Source organism: Mugil cephalus, chromosome 17 (genome assembly GCF_022458985.1).
Source record: "Mugil cephalus isolate CIBA_MC_2020 chromosome 17, CIBA_Mcephalus_1.1, whole genome shotgun sequence".
Taxonomy (NCBI): Eukaryota; Metazoa; Chordata; class Actinopteri; order Mugiliformes; family Mugilidae; genus Mugil; species Mugil cephalus.
In genome coordinates this window covers 6214050-6234273 of record NC_061786.1, presented here as the reverse complement: position 1 = coordinate 6234273, position 20224 = coordinate 6214050, and the positions used below count along the sequence as shown (strand labels likewise).

General features: G+C 41.4%; 1 protein-coding gene across 1 annotated transcript in view; it reads right to left on the bottom strand.

Annotated features, from left to right (window-relative positions):
* The window catches only part of sntg2 (syntrophin, gamma 2), a 90074-nt gene that overhangs the window by 49249 nt on the left and 20601 nt on the right, over window positions 1–20224 (bottom strand). The window contains exons 2-8 of the mRNA XM_047610307.1: window positions 15541–15678; window positions 15369–15425; window positions 15225–15282; window positions 13413–13456; window positions 11694–11735; window positions 10578–10665; window positions 6434–6516 (exon numbers count right to left, since the gene is read on the bottom strand). Of these exons, the coding sequence (XP_047466263.1) occupies window positions 6434–6516; window positions 10578–10665; window positions 11694–11735; window positions 13413–13456; window positions 15225–15282; window positions 15369–15425; window positions 15541–15678 (510 nt within the window). The remainder of the gene's footprint in view (window positions 1–6433; window positions 6517–10577; window positions 10666–11693; window positions 11736–13412; window positions 13457–15224; window positions 15283–15368; window positions 15426–15540; window positions 15679–20224) is intronic.

Here is a 20224-nt window from a genome sequence, read left to right as displayed (position 1 = left end):
ATGAGAAATTAATGTTGACATGGTACTGAGCTTTGGAGTTCCTCTTTGGTTTTTCTCGTTTTCAGTTTTATTCTGAAATGGTCCCTTACCCTTTGTCTTTCAGTTAGTTGTACTTCCTGTCTGTATTTTCCAGTCATATGTCTTTTGTGTGTGTGCTTCTTGCCTCAGTTTCACCCGTCCCTTGTTGTTCTCAGCCAAAGGGCAATACACCAATAAGTATGACCACCTTCCTGTGAATGTCTCCCTTGTCCCTTGTGCCTCCAAAACAGCTGTGACTCATCACATGGACATTCTGAGGGTGTCCCGTGGTGTCTGGCAACAGAATGTTGTTAGTGTAGGTCAGTCCAATAGGTTGAGGGGAGGGGCCTCTGTGGATCATCCCACTGATACTTGATCAGTTTAGGATCTAGTGAATTTCTAGTATATATTCTGTGCTCTCCTACATTCTTCGCCTGTCAGTTGTCCTAATGTTATGCCTGATCAGTGTATATAGTCAAGTCTTTACTTCTGTTTCTTGTCAGTACATCTGTTCGCTTACACTGCTCTTTGTATTCAGCTTTCCCAGAAACACCTGCTGTGCTTACCTGCAGTTCCTCATGTTTCTTCTTCATGTTTTCGACCCCTTTTGGGGTTCCGTTCTGGTTTTTGAATTGGATTACGTTACTGCTTGGTCTATGATTGTATGTACAACCCTTCTTTATCGCTGCAGCACTCTCAGAGTAAATGTCATTAAAATTCTTTTGTTTCCTGTTCCTGCATTTGGATCCAACCTCCTTACAACACACATGATAGAATGTGTATCACAACTTAAACCCATTGGGTAGCTAATTAGCAATTAGCAAAATTATTTAGCTTTAGTTTGCAGGTCATGTCTGACTGTTGCCTCATTATGGATAATTACTGGTGGACGGACATAAGAATGAACAAACCAGCGAACATACTTTCAAATCAACACCATTACATGTGGTGAAAGAAAGGCTGGTGCAGATATGCCGCATTCTTTTCTGTGATGAGGTTTGGCAACTTGTCTTTTGGTACTTCAACTTGCCTCCACCATTTAGACTTTTCCTGCGGAATGAGTTTCAACATCCTCCCGTGAACTCGGTGGGCCAGGCAGCATACAGTCGTTTAATGTACGGGTACAAAGAGCAATATGATCCTCAAAAAAGAGCAATGTCTCCTCAGTGGAGAAAATAGGAGCAAAATACACCTCACCCCGCCCGCCACACCGTGCCCCTTGTGGCTGCGCTGCATTCAGGTTTAGTGGGTCTGCTGTCAGTGGAGAAATTGCAGTCTCTTACTCTCTCCACCATCTCTCCCTACACGGAGCATTATGAAAAATGGTGAGCCTCAGAAAATAAGTCTTTCTCAGGTCTGAGGGAGTCATCAAATACATTTCTTGTTTATACGTTGGGTGTTCATGTCCTAACGTATTAAAATGGCAGTAAAATCTGGACGTCTGAAACAATAACATTGCTCCTGCCTTCAAATAACTTCTAATGTGCTGCTTCCTTTGGTGGTTGTCATGAAGCATCAAGGTCACGACTAAGAAAAAAACAACACTCTAAACCACGGCACAGACAACCTATTCAGCTTCGGTCAACAAGTTCTTAAAAACTTTTCTCACTGTTAGATTTGTTTACTCAAGAACAATACCACTTAGAGTGACTGAGACTTTTGTGATAGAAACTTCAGAGTCTTGTTTTTTTTTTTTTTAAAGAGACCCAGATCATGCATGAGCTCCAAAATGTTCATGAGCAGCATTCAATTTACTATGGGAATGTCCTTAGTAGGTGTTATTTTGCAAAAAGGCTGAAATGAGAAGAGGTTAGCTTGACAGAATTAAATTTCATTTCAGCACCATGGACAGCTCCACTCTGCAAGGACTGCAGCAGAACAACGTGCCATCATAAAGGTTATATGCTATAAAACGCAAACTCTGAACAGATCCTGTTCTGAAACTTTTTTTTGTAGATATGGCTACAAATTAGTTTTGAGTCTAAATACACAACTAAGATCTGGTGATCTGTACAAATCACTGTGTCATATTTGTCTTAATAATTTAAAAGAGCTCAAGTGGGAAACTCAAGTGGGAAAATTAGCATAGGCGCCCAATTAATCTTTGTTTTCCAACACAGACTGCACAAAAACTGTGAGGTTCATCTGAGGTCAGTATCCATTCAAACCGTTGGCCAACATCAGGCTTAATGAACTCCTTAATTCCAGTATCAGTGTCAGTTTTGTTCTTCTCTTACGGGTTGGCCTACTTTCCTTCAAACCTCTATCTTCAGGCTTCCAGTCATACTCTTGAACGTGAACTGATGCCTTACACTGGGCTGCAGACAAACTCGGCACAACAAGCAATTACTCTTACAACAAAAACAACCCCTCACATAATAGCCCTTACTTGTGAGACGAAAAAAAAATCTTGTCGACATAAACTCCCTGGAGCTCGAGCTTTCGCCGCCGCTTTGTGTTTCTGTGCTCTTAAATGTTATTTCAGGAGTAAGGACACCGGCTGGCTAATTGCATTTGTCAGGCACATTGTTCTCAAACAGGAGGAGTGAATGTAAAGATCGCTGCCAGAGCCGGCCGACCCATCATGTCACACGGAGTCATAGAGTCCTTTTTGCATAGGTAAGCATTCGTCAGGATCTGCTGTTTACCTCAGTCAAACCATGTGCACACAGTGGGAACCGAGAGAACTGCAGATCGTGCAAAGATCCACAGTACGGGGATGTTTTGCCTTCTCGGGCACCTGCTTGGGTTTTAAATGGAAACACTTTAAATCTAGATTATCTGTGAAAGGTTAAAACGGCCACCTGCTGTCCTTCGCGCTTCTCTGAATAATTCATGTGACATGACGAGCCAGACAAGCAGACTTTAAGGCTACTCTTTTCATTATACATTACCATATTAATATGCAATTATCTTAAGCATTAACATTAAAAGCGTGAGATACTGGCTTCGGGGAAAAATGAAACATTTATATTGTGTTTTGTCAGAAAATCTCGATGACGGAACTAGTGCAGCTCACTACCAGACATTTATTCGGTCATTAAATGTTTATTTGAACAGTTCTTTGGGCTCTGCAATACAGTGCATTTTACATGCGTTTTTAATACAAACGATGAGCTGACTGTATCGCACTGTGTGCCGGTATGATAGAAATACCCCTGAGAATTCGGCTGCTTCTACAGTGACGCTGCTCCCACCAATAATCCCAGCAGTATACGCCGTAATCACAGCCATCAGCACTCCAAGATCAAGCAAGCTCAGGGAGTCAACGGCAGCTTCGTGGGGACGACACAGAACTAAATGAATGAGTTTGACTGTTCGTTCTTCCCATTGACCCCTTCCACCCTGCAAAACCACAGCCGCTGATTGAGCTGCTGCACTGTCCTTACACAGGGGATCTGCTGCTGCTGCTGCGGGCAGAGGTCGGACACCAATTGTGTGGCTGCAGATACGAAACTAATATGAAAAATATTTTAGTCAATTTTAATTCAGAGCTACTGAGGGGAAATAAAAGGCCAGTATATGCGAGAAATCTGAGAAAATAAGGATGTAATTTAAGCGCCATCTAAAAGTAAATGAAGGAGAAAATCATTTAAAAGAAACATGCCCTTCTTTGGGTGTCCTTCATATATATTTTGTTCCGATTCAGGGAGTTATTCATACAGTGTTGTATTTAACCTTGGTTCGATTCATGTTAATGGAGTTCTGAAACCATCAACACAATGTCCTCACAAGCAGTATTGTGACTGGTCATAATTTTACAGAAAAAAAAAAATAATTTCAGGAAACATTTTAAGCAAGAGTGGAGTGAGGGCAGTGGCATTAACTGCATTTCTTTGGTTCATGTAAGTGTTCTGTATTTGTACACTGTGTTCAGTTTGAGCGAGCATCTGATTTAATAAGAAGGTGCACCGCTGCTGCTGCAAGGCTGTTGGGTGTGCACTCTTTCAAACGTGCATCAGGTAAACCACTTGGTTATATAGGGAGTCACATGGGTTTGTGGGTAACACAAGTTATGCACACAGGGCGCATGGCTAAAAACGCCCTCTCTACCCAGCCTCAGCTCGGTTCATTTGTTCCAGGAGAGATTCACAACAACCCAAACAAACCGACCTGAGGGATAAGTGTTTCCAGTTTTGGAACAGCTACCAAGGTGGGAAAGCACCCATATAAAGACAACAACTACTTTTCAACACTATCCTGTATAAATCATAAGTCAAAAGGATTAATGAACCTTTTCCAGTGTTCTCTGCGTGTCTGCACCACCACAGTGTCACAGTTTGACCTATTCTGACATCAGTGAAGGAAAGAAGAACAAAAAAGGGGAGAGTTTGGCTGAGATAACACATAAGATTCCTCTCCTCTCTAGAGCAGACTGCAATCAGGGTTGGGACCCACATTGCGGACAGCTCAACACCATCCTAGGGCACATACACACATATGTTTATATGCGAAGAGGACATATAGATTACCTCACATTTAATAACATGTCAAAGTCAAAGCGGATTTATATGAGTGCCACAAAGAGAGGCAGAAGATCAGACAGCAGCTGAGAGCACTGCTGCTGCCAGGCTAATGGTCAGTCCTGCTGAGCAAGCGCTGATAAATACAGAGTGTTTCCACAGCCAGAGATCAGAGTTGATTTTCTCCTACTGCCCTCCAGTGCAAATGAAATTTATTCACTAATACAGTGAGTTTCGCTGTAAACGGATGATTTTGTAGCAGAATGTGAAGCACAAGCTGGATGTTTTCTTATTTAAAAAATATTACGTTACTATTTACTCTATTTAATATTAACTCTTGGTACAAGACTTCTTTAAAAAGGTGCATTAAAACACTTCTCGACCACAAGTCAGATAAAAAGATGAAAGGTGCTGAAATCTAAAAGTATAGGACATAAGAACATGGGACAAGTGCTAAGGCTGACAGAAAAAAAAAAGTCAAACAAAGTTTTTCAAAATATGGTTTCTATTATATTTGATAGTTGTCAAGTTACATATCAAAATAAAATATGTGTTAAGGTCATAGCTAGCAAACATTTGTAAGACTCATCTTCAGTGAAGTGAAGCAGGAAGTAAAACAAAAATGAACCCACCTGTTGAAAAAGACATAGCGCCACCTTGCGTTTGGGTGGCGTTCATGTAAACATGTTATACACAAAGAATAAATAGTTTGAGGCCTATGGTTTCCATCAACAGCTAGACTAGCCTTAGTGACAGACTAATTCTGACTAAGCTAGGCGTCAAACAAGCAATAATGCTGAAGAAGCAGAAAAGATTTTCACATTAGTATAACATCTGAGTAATATATTAAGCCCCAACACTGCTGTCTTACCAGCTCAAGAAAACGTTTGCAAATAAAAAAAAAAGGTTCAGAAACTTCTCTACAAAAGAGACCAGTTTTTCACAATATGCCGCTGACTTCAAACAAGGTTTGTATCGTGTTACATATTTTAAATCCATGTAGATGACCATACCTGTAAAAACTCTAGTGACCTACAGCTGAATACAGTTCCTGAAAGCCTCTTGCATAGACACAAAAGACCAACAGAGCTGCCGGTAGTTGGTCTCCTAATGTGCTGCTCACAACCTATACCCTCATCAGTTTTTATTACTACATGGACTTTGGTGACCCCACATAAATCCCTGTATCCTTCTGCCTGACTCTACCTTAGCTAGGGGGTAAAATCCAGTCTCAATGTGTGGGTGTGCTGGCTCTTTAATATTTGATATGCAAACCACCTTTTCCACAGAATACATTTTTGAATTCCATAACAGGAAAAGCTTGGGTAGACCAAGCAGTATCAGGGTCTTGGCTCACAGGTATTACTCACTAGGACAGTTGATGGAAATGAAGACATTCGACAGTCTGGCATTAAAGATCAGCTCACTGTACTAAGTCAGAATACGGCTCATTTGTCACCATTTGTGAAGCAGTTCCACGACCACATGTAGATCAAACATTCTCAAACATTTACTATATGTGCTTATGTACTATGAAGATATAGTACATTCAGCAAACATCTATAGTGCTTCATTACTAAAAGGAGGATTTGTCACATTGAATGGAACCAGTCTTAAAGGACATAATGCACCACCAGTGTAGATGCTTTGTTTTGTTTGAGCACACAGCATCTTGTGAATCGTGGGTGTATTTCCAGTTATATGGCTTTCATGGCTCAACAGAAGGACTGCATGTTCAAAAGCCTTCATTTCACTTACAATTTACTCAGAAGGTGTGTTTTTACGAATGAACCCCCTCAGAACAAGATCTTCACACTCGCAAGGTCATTTTTCTTAGTGTTGTAAGCATCAGTCACCTTTCAAACCTCAGAAGATCTAAATCCTGATCAGGAGATAGGTCAAAAGCATTCCACTCAAATAACCGCATGCAACATCAAAGAGATCTTTCTTACTGTGCTGTTCCCGTTTCCATTCAAATGTAACCCACTGTCAAAGAGCGGGGAGGACACTCGACTGTGATCCAGCCCTGGAGAACCTGAGGATAAAAATTAAAAAAACAGAATGATTTATGCTAGGTCCCCTTTAAAAAAGACTTCTCAAGAATCACTGTTAAACATTTAGTCTGACTTTATATCATGTCTATGACTATTTTATCCCCTCAGAAACAAAGAAAAAATAACAAAAAAACAAAGTAATGGGGAGCTACACATTGCCTCAGAAAGTGTGGCCCAGTACACAGAGTTAAATTTTAAGGGTTATTATTGACTTGATTTTGCTGCCCTGCCTCTAAGCCATGCAGTGTAGATCACAGGCAGCATCCAAAAAAGACCAATGCTGCTCTTTGATATGATATTAGCCTGGTGTTGGGGGGGGACGTGCTTTGTGATCCGGTCACACTCTGTAAAGTGTGGCAAGCAGCTTCTGGCCTCTCCTGCTTGTCATTTGTGCCATGCTACAACAAAGGGCAGCTTAGAGAGAACACGGCATGAACCTTTCTCGCTTTCGGGCAACAAAACCACAATTCGATGGGCCAAACAGCCTACAGCGAAAGCTGTCTCTGCACTGATGCCTTCCTGTGAATGTTAACTTCCCACAACAAGATGTGAAGGCTGGATTTCTTACGGCGCTCACTTTGAATTTTAGCAGGATGTATGGGTTTATCAGCCGAGCCATAAATATTCATGCACTCCTATTAGTATTAATTATTCTTCTACATCTGTGTGCTCTTCGTAATTCGGTAAATTGTACTAAATGATTATTACGTCTGCTAGTGGAGACTGAATAGTTTGAATTACACAGAGCTTCATTTGTTGTATTTGCTTACAGCGGAGACAAGAAATATTGGTGGCTCAGCAGTGTGGGTGTTACACATCAATGTGAAGGTCCGTGGGCCCAGATGCTACTCATTTAAAGTGCTACAGACTGGAATAATAATGTGGTGGTTCATCGTTACCTGTACATTCACTATGAGTTGAAAGGAAAGGTTTCTTGACAATAGCCAGATGAGAAGTTCATTACTAGTTTCATATCGGTTATCATAGAATTCAGACAGCTAGCCTAGCGCTGCTGAACATATGAGAGCTGACTAACTCACCGGATGTATTAAACAGAGAAGGAAAAAGACAGTGGGTTTAGGAGGAGTTTGATACAGTTAGCTCCTCTAAGCAGACATTATAGTGGCATCCATATTATTATCTAAAGGTTTATGCAGGATACTGGTGAAAAAGCCACTTGCAAGTCATTGTCAATGGAAGTCATAAATATGAAGCCACAAGCTGACAGTCTGCTAGAAGTCAAAAAGTTGGGCCAGACTCAAGCATCAACCCACCTTATGCTCCACGAGTTCAGCTTACTTCAGCTCTCACTCAAAACTTGAAACAGTTCTGTGAAAGTTTCCAGTTCACAGCCGAATTTCACCAAGAACTTATTTTAGTGTCAAATAAACAAGAAGAATGCATTTTGGCAGAGCATGGCAGCAACTGTTGGATTACTGGGGGTGCAGTGTACATTTTTAAATGAATGAAGACAGTTTTTTTTTGTTTTTTTTTTTTGTTTTTTTTTTAAAAAAGGAGCTTCAGCACCTCACCTGGAGCTGGACATATTTTGGTAACTTTGGTAACAGTCAATCATCTAATCTTTTAAACCGTTCAGACCATTGCAGTTGTACAACCGAGTCTGATCAAACCACACTGACACACATACTGTATGTGACAGATGTCACAACTATGAAATCGCAGGGTTATGTACCAGGAATGTGCGATAACTTATCGTACAAGATATACCGCCAAAAAAAAATCTTTATGAGAATTTGCCATCTCACACAAGTTGATGGCGTCCTCGCAGCTGTAGCTCATCTGTGGTTAAACGAAGCTCCTCATCAATAATACAGAACTGGTTTGGATCTCATGAGGTGGATATGGAACAAATTTGTCCCATGTGTAAGTTTTGGAAAAAATAGATAATGGCTTCAGTACAAGCCGGAGTACAACAACAGCCAGCAAAGGGGTCTGGAGAAAACCACCACGTCTTCCCCACAGACTCCTCTTGAACCTTCAACTTATTGTGGTGGAGGAGTCTGAGTGCCCCAATGACCCTAGGGGCTATGCTGGCCGGGACATTTTACCCCTGGTAGGGTCTCCGAAGGCAGATTTGTCCTAGGCGACAGGTCAGACAAAGAATGGTTCAGAAGTCCCTGAATGACAAAAAAGAAGAGGAGGACGTGGAACCAGGCCTCGCCCATGGGGCCCATCCGGGCTCAGCCTTAACTGGTTACATGGGCCTCCCTCTGGGCACACCACCCACAGGAGGAGGTCTGGTGCTCTGTGGATCAGAGCACCAGGTCCTTAGCAGTCACCTCTCTGGCAGGGAAGGAGCAGGAGCTTGTGGAAGAGGTTGAGCGCTATCAACTAGATATACTCGGCCTCACCTTGGCACATAGCGTTGGCTCAGGAAACCCAAGCCCTTGAGAGGGGTTGGACCCTCTTCTTTGCTGGAGTTGCCCCGGGCTAGAGGCAGAGGGCTGCGCCTGGGTGTTTTGCTTGCCCCAAGGCTCTCTGCCTGCATGTTGAGGTTCTCCCAGGAGGAGGAGGGTTGCTTCCCTGCGCCTTTGGGTCGGGGAACGGGCCCGGACTGTTGTTTGTGCTTATGCGCCAAACAGCAGTTCAGAGTACAAAGTAGTTCAGAACTGGCTTTGTGAGGTCCAGAGGAGTTTGTATGCTTGGATCATCTAAATTACGAACCCCAGCACAACATAATGTATGGTCTTCCACAAGAGATCATTTGACGAGCCTGAAATGATTCCAGATGACCATCTCATGGAGCCGCTTAAGATATTTCTGACAGTGTGTAAAGCTGTGCAACAGTTACTACTACTACTTCATTCACCCAAGCACAATCCAGCGTGGCCGAGAACTGGGAGGGACTTGAGAATCAGTGTCTTGCTCAAGAACAATTCAGCATGTGCTCAATGTACCGGGAATCAAACAGCTCACCCTCTGGTTTGAGGACAATCTGCTGTAGCTGCTGAGCCACAGCCGACCGATGTGTCGCTCTACTAGATGAGCGTGTTCTCAATGTGCTGTGCTTAATGTACCGGAGGTCTAACCGCTAACCATCTGGCTACCTACTGGGCCACAGCTGTCCCCATTGAGCATTTCATTACAGTGCTCTCCTTGGGAACCTTTCGTTCTGGCATTCATGTTGAAGTTATTTAGACACACTACTCCCCTAAACAACGTTGCTGACCAGGCATAGCCACACCATAGCGACAACATACTCAATAGCAGTGGCCATTCCCTGTAATGCGGGAGAACATGGCCTGCCACACTTCAAACATTACCTAGGAATGTCGAAAAAACCTGAAAAATAGGCTGAGGCTTTACCCCAGCCTTACTTGGAATCACTAGATCCCAAACTGACTTAGAGTCGGTGTGAAAAAGCCCTATCCAAATAAGATGTCCCCTCAACCCATAGGACCCAGAAACATCCACTACGTAGGCTCCATGTCCACTCTCTGATGAGTCACTGTAACTGTTTTGTAGGCACAACGGAGATGTACGCATTAATGGGCAGGTAGTTTTAATCTTGAGGCTGATCGGTGTATATCATGGAGCCATTTAAGGTAATCACCTGCCTCCACTCTGTGGCACTTCATCAATCCTCCACTTAATATAAAAAGGACAAAGTGAACCCACTTAACATAAAGAGTATTCCACACAATTTATTATTTGCTTTTAGCCCTTTAAACAGCTTCTTGTTGGTTTTCTCTCTCGCCATCCCTCTCTCATCCCCTCTCACCTACATCCTTCATTCTTCACTTTTCACCGGCTCCGCATGGATGATTTTAGTGTCTCCGATTTCATCTTTTCAAGCTGCTGAAGGTAAAAGCAGCTCTGGGTGTTTCTGACATTACTGCTCGCCTCAGGCCACCGAGCGTGACAATTTATCACTCTGAAATAAATGCTCATCTATTGAACCGTTTTAACGTGTTAACTTGAGCACAAAACACAATCTCCCATAAATGCTGCTTTACTTCTCTGTTGCTAAGAATGCTCAGCAAAATGAAGTTTATTGTGAGCTCGTCCAGAGGAGGCTTACCTAGAGGCAGTTTTAGAAATGATGGAACTTCTCGCAGGTAGCGAACGGTGATGGTGACCTCATCTCCCGCGGTACGCAACAGGTGAACCTGGCAGGAGTGAGGGAGATTGAAAAGGATAGTAAGAGGGAGAGGGAGGGAGGGGGAGAGAGAGGGGAGATTGTGAGCGATGCAACGAGATAAAATTTAATCTTGCATAAATGAAACAAGCCACATTCATGTCAAGCTGTACACTGCCTGAGCAAACAAAATGTAACAGGAGATGAGCGAGGAATATTTAATGAGAAGATGAAGCCTGCCTGAAGTGGTTTCACTTGAATCATCAAAAGGCGGAACATGAAGGCCAGCATTTACCTCGTGACAGGCGACGGCAAAGTGACAGCTGACACCACAAGGTAATTACGCTTTCAACGTCTGGTTATCTGATGTCTAAGTGATGTAAAATGGGTCCTCAAAGATTACAAGTCACAAAGACGCTCTCGCGTAAGGTGAGCTTTAAATACGAAGTCTCACATTCGCCTCTTTTCCGTGCATCGTGCACAAAGGACAAAATAAAAGAGCGAATGAGACACTTGAATGCAATGCAAGGTCACTTCTGCATACCATACACACACACATTAGCTTTCAGCTCCCTCACCGTTCTCTCAGCTGTCTGCGGTAGCCCTCGCTACTTTAGCCCGAGCATCTGTCAGCGCCAACGCCGTGACAGGCTGCCATTAAAATGCTCTGGATTTTGTTCTGAAGAGAAACCGCTCATTATGTGTTTTGACGCGTTGGAGGTGAGTAACAAACAGCTGTTTGGGCCGGCGGAGATGGAACACCGGAGGAGGGTGTTTGTGCGTGTGTGTGTAAGACTGGAGGATATGTTGGCAATAAACTGTGAAGAGAGAAAAGCTTGTGTCCATGTAGGAAAAATAGCTTTTGATACTGATCGACTCCTTTTCATGCTTTTCAGTTTGCCGGTGTAAACCACACAAAGAAAAACTGCCCGATACCAAGATGACAACTCAGATTGTTGTGGATTTAGGGGATGGATGTATGCATAGATAGATATATAGATAGATGGATGGATGGATGTAACAGGGTATTTTGCAATAGTTAAATACAAATATACTCACAACTTCCTCATGAGTACAGTGCTCTACATTTATGCCATTGACCTACAAAAAACAACAGTGGGCAAATAAGTGCAAACAAAGATGACAGACTGTTACACACTTTTATATCATAGGCCCTAACTGTAATACATCTGTGACTCTAGCAAACTCAGAACATCACAGTAGTTCACTGGTTAGTATCAAGGCCCCCAGACTAATCCTCTGTAAGATTCAAGTAATAAAAAAAAACCCACACGATCAAAAGCAACACTGAAATACAAAATGACACAACAGATAAAGCACAACCACTTAGGAACACAAGAAACAGACATTCCTCACAGAATACCAAATCAAGCAAACACAAAAAGAGATAAAACACTACAAAGCCTCAAAGAGTCTATGAAGAGACAACAAGTAAAACTACAAAGACGTGTAAAATGAAGAAAAATAAAGATGCGCAAGCACAAAGAAATACAAATATTTAATAAAAAATATGCAAAGGGATCACAGAGACACTGTTAAGAGGAAACAACCACAAAGCAACAAAAAAGACAATACAGAAGAGCAAAAATAACCACAATAAACCACAGCAACGTCGTCATTTTGAGTCCGTTTCAGAATACAGTGTCGCTTTAAAGTCTGGATTCTTCGCTGTTTTCCAGTTCTACAAAGATGTGTATATCTTCTGTTTAGAAATTCTTCTGTGGAGTAGTGGGTAGAGTAACGCGGCAGTAATTGCAGCTATAGTAGTTACTGCGTGTGTCTTGTCAGCAGTATATCTAGCACAGTGGGACTGGGAGAAAGGCTATTTCACATGTCTTTGTTTTTGTGGAAGCGATAATACTTGAAGCTTGAATCTGATTCGTATATTTTGGTTTTCATTTGTAAGTTACCTGGTCTTCTTTTAGGACCTGATGATGTTTGGAGTCATTTTTATGCTGAAATGTAGACCCTTTGAAATATCTGCCTCTTAATCTGTCCACGGCTGCAGGACATTCAGAGCTACAAATAGCAGATATATATTCGTACAGTTTTATATTAGAAAAATCGAAAGTTGCTTATTTAGTGTCCAGTGACCAGGCATTTGAGCCTTAAAATGTTTGCTCATTTTTCAAATTCCTCCGTTGAAACAGAGCCTACTAATTCAAGTTTCCAACTCCCCTACCCCTGCCCCTGATTTGCTGCAATAATCTACAGTGTGACACTGCAGATAAAAATGAAACTGTGGTGATGCAAAGGTGGAAGCGGCAGCAGCTCCATCTTCCTCACAATACCTAATAACTTCCAGTATGAATCAATCTACTTGATATTCTAGATAAACAGCCCACCCAATAAACCTGCCAGACGGATTCAAATTAACTTTTTATAAGATTAAATGAATATAATTATTAAATACTAGACCAGTTTGACAGCTACTGTTATAAGGAATGCCATCAATTATTTATTGGTGACCTTTGTAATAATCTACCTCAGACACTGATAATGAGATATTTTTGTTAAGGTGAAGTGAAATTCCGCAGTAATGTATTTTACCACAATACACATCCCTTACCGAGACATTAAATGACTCATCTGATTAAAATCACGCAGTTCAGACTTCTAAATATTCTGCTCTCATTCCTTCAAATTAATTACACTGTCAAAGCAAAAGAGGGCTGAAATTAGGATGCAACAAGTTGCCACTCTTGGCTGTGACCCGACTAGTCCTGGAGCAAATAAGTCACGAACCGATGTACCAACCTGCAGCACAGCGTCCCCGACGAATAGCTTCCCCGTCTGATCGGCTGCAGGCGTCAATTGTCAAGTGTCAGAGGTTAACGAAAACATTACAAAATAATTGCTCATTTCATACATGGTAATGCGGTGGAAATAGCAATCGCTGTCTCTGTCGGACTAATCTCGGCCAACATCCTGCAGCTCGGAGAAAGAACACAGGCAAAGCATGAAATTCAAAACTAATCAGGATATAAACTCATTTGCGGCGGCACGAGTAGAAACAATGAATGCTATGTTGTGAAAAGATTCGGAAAGCTCTGTGAGAGGGGCTCTTAATGCGCTCGGGATATGAAGACATGATTCACTTGCTCCCAAAAATATATTAAAGGGAGCATGTGGGCAAAAAAAAAAGACAAATTATAGAGGAATGATTAACATGGCGCTCTGATATTGCATCATAGCGGGATCCTGAGAGGTCATTAGTTCTCACAATTTAACTGACAAATACGATTAAAGTTTTTTTTTTTTTCCTGCCATCTAGCAGCATGATAGCATTACCCTCCCAATCTGGCTTCTGTTTACTTCTGCACAGCATTTCATGCTCAGTGGTTATGAATAACTGCGTTGTTGGACACCTAATTAACAGTAAGTGTAGTGTAAGAACAGCTTATCATTTACTTGGTGTCTACCAGTAGGTATACATAAACAGCCTAACCGAGGGAAGTGGTTTTAAAGGAACAGACTGACATTTTGGGGAATATTATTGCTTAGTATTCTCTTTGAGATAAGAAAGGATTGATGCAAATGAGTCCTCAGTCTTGGCATAAAGACTGGAAGGCAAGCCAACTGCAGTAAAGGAATTGGTTGCACAATTTCTTGATGCAGCAATCGGCTGTGGCTCAGGAGAAGGTTTGTGGACGATCTGCTCTACCTACATCCTTGAGCAAGACACTGAACCCCAAGTTGTGGGTTTAATAGGAAACAACTAGTGATCAGGACTGTGTACACTTGAATTAGATCTTGAAGACCAGCCGGGTGCATGTGATTATAGGGTCACAAAGAGAAACCAGACGCAGGTCAAGCATGGTCCTATACTTCTAACCTTTATGCTAAGCTACACTAACCTCTGCCAGACACCATAACAAACTAGAATAACTCGGCTTAAATTGTACAACTATAATATACTTTTTGCATAATATATTCTGTGGTTTCATCTAGGTGCACTGTGGGTAATTTATATATAATGTGAGTAATATATATATATATATAAATATAAATTCAGCTTTAAACACATGGCAGCTTTGTTATGTTTAATAGATTTTAAAATTCCACAAGGACTGCAGCTCACTCACCGTGGCACTGGCTCTAATCCAGGCCATTGTTGCGTGTCGTCTGGTCTCTTACCCCATTACTTACCGTCTCCCTCCACTTTTACCCATGAAGAATTAAAGGTCTTAAGGCCCATAAAAATAACTTTTACCCTAGTCTAATGTGGCACCTACTGTGGAGTTTGGCGTCAATCCTCTTTTATAGATGTCGACGTATTCTAGAAAATCAAGGCAAAATTACATTCCTAAAGTGATACCTTATCCTTAAGTATGTCCTGTGGCGAAGCCATCAGGTTTGTCTCACTCAGTAGTTGCGTCAAAGGAAGACATAACTGAATTATATTGCTTTATTGAGTTATGGGAAATATGGATTGTATTATTTTAGCCTATTCCTTTTTTTTTTAATGTTGGTAAGAAAGAACTAAATTCTTGTATTGTGTTTCATACTAACAGCACTGAAAACCCCTTTCTAGATACATTACAGTAGGGATATTAAATACGTTCTTACCTACTTGATCTTTAAAAATTTTTGAAATAACCACTGGGACGTTGTGCTCCGCGCCTCCCTGAAAGCAGGACAGAGAACATGAGTATGGGGGGGGATTTGCTGCTAAACAAACAGTCATCTCAAAATCAAAAGTTATCTGCTTACTTTGATGCTTAAGCCCAGACCGCCAGTCGCTTGTCTTCGCAGTAGAACAGTTCTGTGCTTTAGAAAGTGGGAGTTTCTTATTGGCAAAAGGATATTGTGAACACTGAAACAGTATTATGGAGTTTTTCGGGATGACTTACAAAGTAAGTCTGGAGCCCTCGGGTGCACTTACATTTACTTGGGATTCACTTCCACTTGTGCAAACCACATCCAGCTTCTGTATGGTTAACGCCTCTTTGGTCAATTTCAGGCAGACATCATAGGTATTGTTGGTCTCTTCTTTGTACAGCAAAGCAATTCCAGATTTTGTCTGTTGGAATTGAGAAGAGCATTGACATTTTTCCTTTCTTCCAAGCAGAGCAATTACGTACACAATGAACTTTTTAATCCTCTTTTCTCAGCATGTCATTTGTGTATCGCATTCTACTGGTCCAGTTTGGGTTAATTGGTTTTGCTTGACATTGTAAAACCTTTGTGCGGGAAGAAAAAAAGGATTTCAAACTCTGAATTCCCCAACAAAACAAGGGATACGTAAAGCTCAGATGATTGCGTTGGCCAATTTCACTCCCAAGACAGAAATTACAACTTTGATAAAAGAACATGCTCCCTTTGTAGAAAGGGAATTAAAAATAACTGAAAACAAAACAGGGAAGCTCAGTCAAACCCTTAAACATGCAGAGCACACTCACTGAAATACTTGGAAATTTCCACTGTACATTGTTATTGTAGAGCATAAGAAGACTTTTTACCTTTGGCATTTTTCAGAAAAAAAAAAAAAACAAAAAACACAAAAAAAAAAAATATTAATTTACCATGCATGGTTCCTTGTTCTTAAGTGGAAAAAAATGTTCACCCAGGTCTAGTAATAAAAAGAATTTGTGAGGTCTAAAATATTACATAGACAAACATTTAAGCTATCTCAAAGCCCCCTTTGTGATACTGGTCCAGCTCCATTGATGTGGGGAATTACATTATTTCCCCCAAGCCTCATCAACATCCAGCCACAAGAGTCAATAAGGTTGATGGATGACCTGACATTCAGTATAAACAAATGAAAAGAACAGACTAATATATATGACAGGAAAACAATAGCTCATTGGACTGAGGTGACAGCAAAGTAAAGAGTTTCATGTACAGGGAATGGGCAGCGGAATAACAGGAACACAAATATGACACAGTCCAAAGCATCTTTATTACTTTTAAAGCTTAGTACAGAGTTGAAACAACTGTCTCACTAGAAATCTAACATGTTAGGCTTCACTTGATAGTGTAGATTTAATTCTCTAGTTTTCTCATTACCTCAAGTATTATAAAACTCCTCCTACGACACTGGTGATAACAGCGTGACGTAAAGTGCTTTATTAATCCTTTTAGCAGTGCTTTTCAATTTTCAGTGATGTTCTAATATGTGAAGATCAGCGTTCTTATACTACAACATCAAATAGAACAGGAGTTCACCCTGAACTCACAAGGAGTGAAACATGAAGATTGATCATGACAGAAAAGCATCCATTGTTTCACTTAACAACAATGAGTGAAAACACTGGAATACACTTGTGTATTAACAGGACACTTCCCCATACAGTGATGGGTTGAAGGATAAAATAACAACTGGTGGACTGTTGTATTGTTGTGAAGGCAGTGTCTGTGTTTCTGTGGAATAGCACCTGTTAATAGATGATGTGCTCCTGAGTGACAATAAGTGCGTCAGTGTGGTCGGCCAATTCTCTTTTAAGAGACTTGGAAATGAAGGTCGTGCTCTTTTCTCCACCAGGGCAGACGATAAATTAAGGCTTTGTGGAAATGTGGCTGCTGCAGCACAGTGGCTACATTGAAGGGACAAATAACAAGTCTAACAAAGTTTCATGGCACACAAAGCAGTGTGTCTGTGTGACTGTGTAAAATCACAAAGGAGCTGCTGTTTCACCTCCCATTACTTCCTACTGTGTCACGGTGAACCCTTTTGTTGGTATTAATAAAACATACCGGGCCTTGTCACCTGTAAATCATATAAGTGAAACACACATACAAAAAAAAAGTCCATAAGTCAACGTCAGCTGGGGAAGATGATGGCAATAGAGACAAAAGATTGATTTGCATGCACTTTGGCTACTAACCAACAGAAAATCTCTTGGCCGAATATAGTGATAGAATGGTCATCAGTGCTGTCTTTGCATTAGGGGCCGGTAGGGCACGGCCTCACCAGAGAGCGCTGCTGTGTAGATGAGGATTATCAGCTGTAAGTTTTCCTGCTGTTGCGTATAAGTCAATAAGTAATGAACTTTGTCCCCAATAAAATGTCTGCATTTGATGAACGCAATTTCATCTATAGACACTTCTTGTAGTGTAGTTGTGTGTGAATAGTTTGTTGTGTCTGATGTTCCATCTCCTTGGTTTCTGCTCGGTGGGGCACAGCTGAGATGGCCCTGGCCTGCAGTGTAGTGGACTGGTGACCTGATGCTCGTGAATGGACGTATACAGCACACACTTCAGTTTAAATAGTGGGGCCTGAAGTTCAGGGCCCCAGAGGATTCTCATTGGAATATTCTGAAGCAAGGGGTGGGGACTGCACGGGCCTCGCTAGCTCGACTAACGTAGTAAAGTAACATACCGGTAATTCATGTTTCATTCATCCATTGCATGATGAATTGACTACCTGACTAGTGTGAGATTCAGGACTTTACCACCTGAGCAGAAGTTGGTGATAAAAGGTTTGGAACCACATCAACCAGAGGATTTCATAATTTCTCAAGACGGAAAAGACAAAACTAGGACATTCAAGTGGTTTAGGAGGGAAACTATATTAGGAGTTCATCAAAAAGTTGCTTGGTGAGTCCAATTTATATTTATAATCTAATTTACAAATTGTTTGAATTATAATGGAATTTGTGTAATGCATAACTGGCGATACCTGTGTGGGTGTGTGGGGGACACAACCTCATGGAGCTGTTCGTCTGTATGTGGAGGTGAAATGTCTGTTTGTCTGTGGTATATTGTGTGTGGTGACCCTGCGATAGACTGCCGATCTGTCTAGAGTGTACCCCGCCTTTCGCCCGATGACAGCTGGGATAGGCTCCCGCAACCCCAGCGACCCTAAGTGGTAGTAGAGGATGAGATATTGTGTGTTGTGACTTTGAATATTGAGTGCTGTGTATTGGGTGTGCGCCGTTCACACCATGAACCATATTTTGCTTTTATTGTTCTCATGTTATAGTTTTGATCTTGAGTATCTGATATAGTGAGATCTTGAGAGTGAGAGCCGTTTGGTGGTGCTATTGATATGACAATATATGTCGTATGTCTGCATTTAGATTTGTTTCTACACTTGATTTGACAAACTAGGGCTAAGGACAGGAATTGCTCCCAGAAGAGATACATGATTTATTTTTTGCTCTGTATAGGTTGAAACACGACTCACAATGATGAAATCCAAATGGACTCTTCTATTCTGATGCTGGCTCAGTTCAGCTACAGCTGGGCAGGTGTTCAAACTAAATAATAAATGCGATTAAAGAAGAAATTGAATTTAAATCAAAGTGGTCCCCTGTATTACTGCTCTCCAGAGCCAGTGTATTCATGATAGGATTTCAGCACGGATACTTTTTGAGAGAATATGACATAATATAAAAATAGTTCATATCACTTTAGTTCCAATAAACGGTCACAAGGACTAAGTACCTTGTGTTGGGTAAGATGTGTGGAGGAAGCAGAACTTCGGGATTACAGTAGTACTTGATGTTTGTTTTGGCAGTCTGAATTAGTAACACCGGACAGAACAATGCTTTTACAGATACATCCAAAGAAACACACAGTGCAGTATTGCAGAATCTGTCAGTAGCTTCAAGTGTACCGAGTGTTGAAATAATAGACATACTGTTATTAGTTAAGGTAAGGTAAGGTAAGGTGTGTGTGTGGTGTGTGTGGTATGTGTGTGTGTGTGTGTGTGTGTGTGTATGTAAAGATTCTCTTCAATATTGTAAAAGGGAAAATCTGGATCCATAGCTTCCACTGCTAGCTACAGGTCACGCAGAGGACCTAGAAACATTTCCAAACATACGGTATATATTCGAAAATCAATGTAAAGCATAAGTATTCTTAGGTGCTGCATCTCCTCCTCCTCAAAAGGTTTCAGCTCAGTCTTAATGCTGAAACATATTTGGCAAATTCACTCAAACCTCAACACGTACCGATGCAGGCTGCAGAGCAAACTTAATTGGTGTGAACCGAGTGAAAAGATTTCTGAAAGGGTTACAAAACTGGACTGACAGGGTAATCCTAAAGGGGGAATCCCTATTTAAAACCATAAAAACAATTCATTACCCTTGGTTGAGCTTTTTGTTTGATATCAATGCAAAGGTGGGCGTTTTGGATTCCTACGCCGAGCATGGATTAGTTGCATATTATGACGCATTCATTGATGTGACCTTCAAAGAAAAGATCCTTCGTGTGGGGAAATGTGTGGGAAGAGGGTACTGGTGTCCCCAAATAAAGAAACTGCTCATCTATGAGCCCTGCGCTTGAGTGTGACAGACATACAATCAGGCATGTATGACCTGTGGATGCACAGTGCAGACTAAAAATATTTATAAGCTCTGTGCTTCAGCTCAAATTCTCTATACCTGTTCCCAAACTGCGTTACACTGAAATTGCTTAACAGCCTACCACTGGTGGTATCATGGAGAATATTCTACCAACTATGGTGCTGTCATGCAATCCCATCTCATTTGTGTAGATAGAAAACAGCGGAGGCAGTGAAAGGAGCCCTGTGGGACACCTGTACACAAAACACCAGACGCCACAAGCTGATTGCATTTTTTTTTTTTTTTTAGTCCGTCCATCAGAAGGTCTTTAATCCG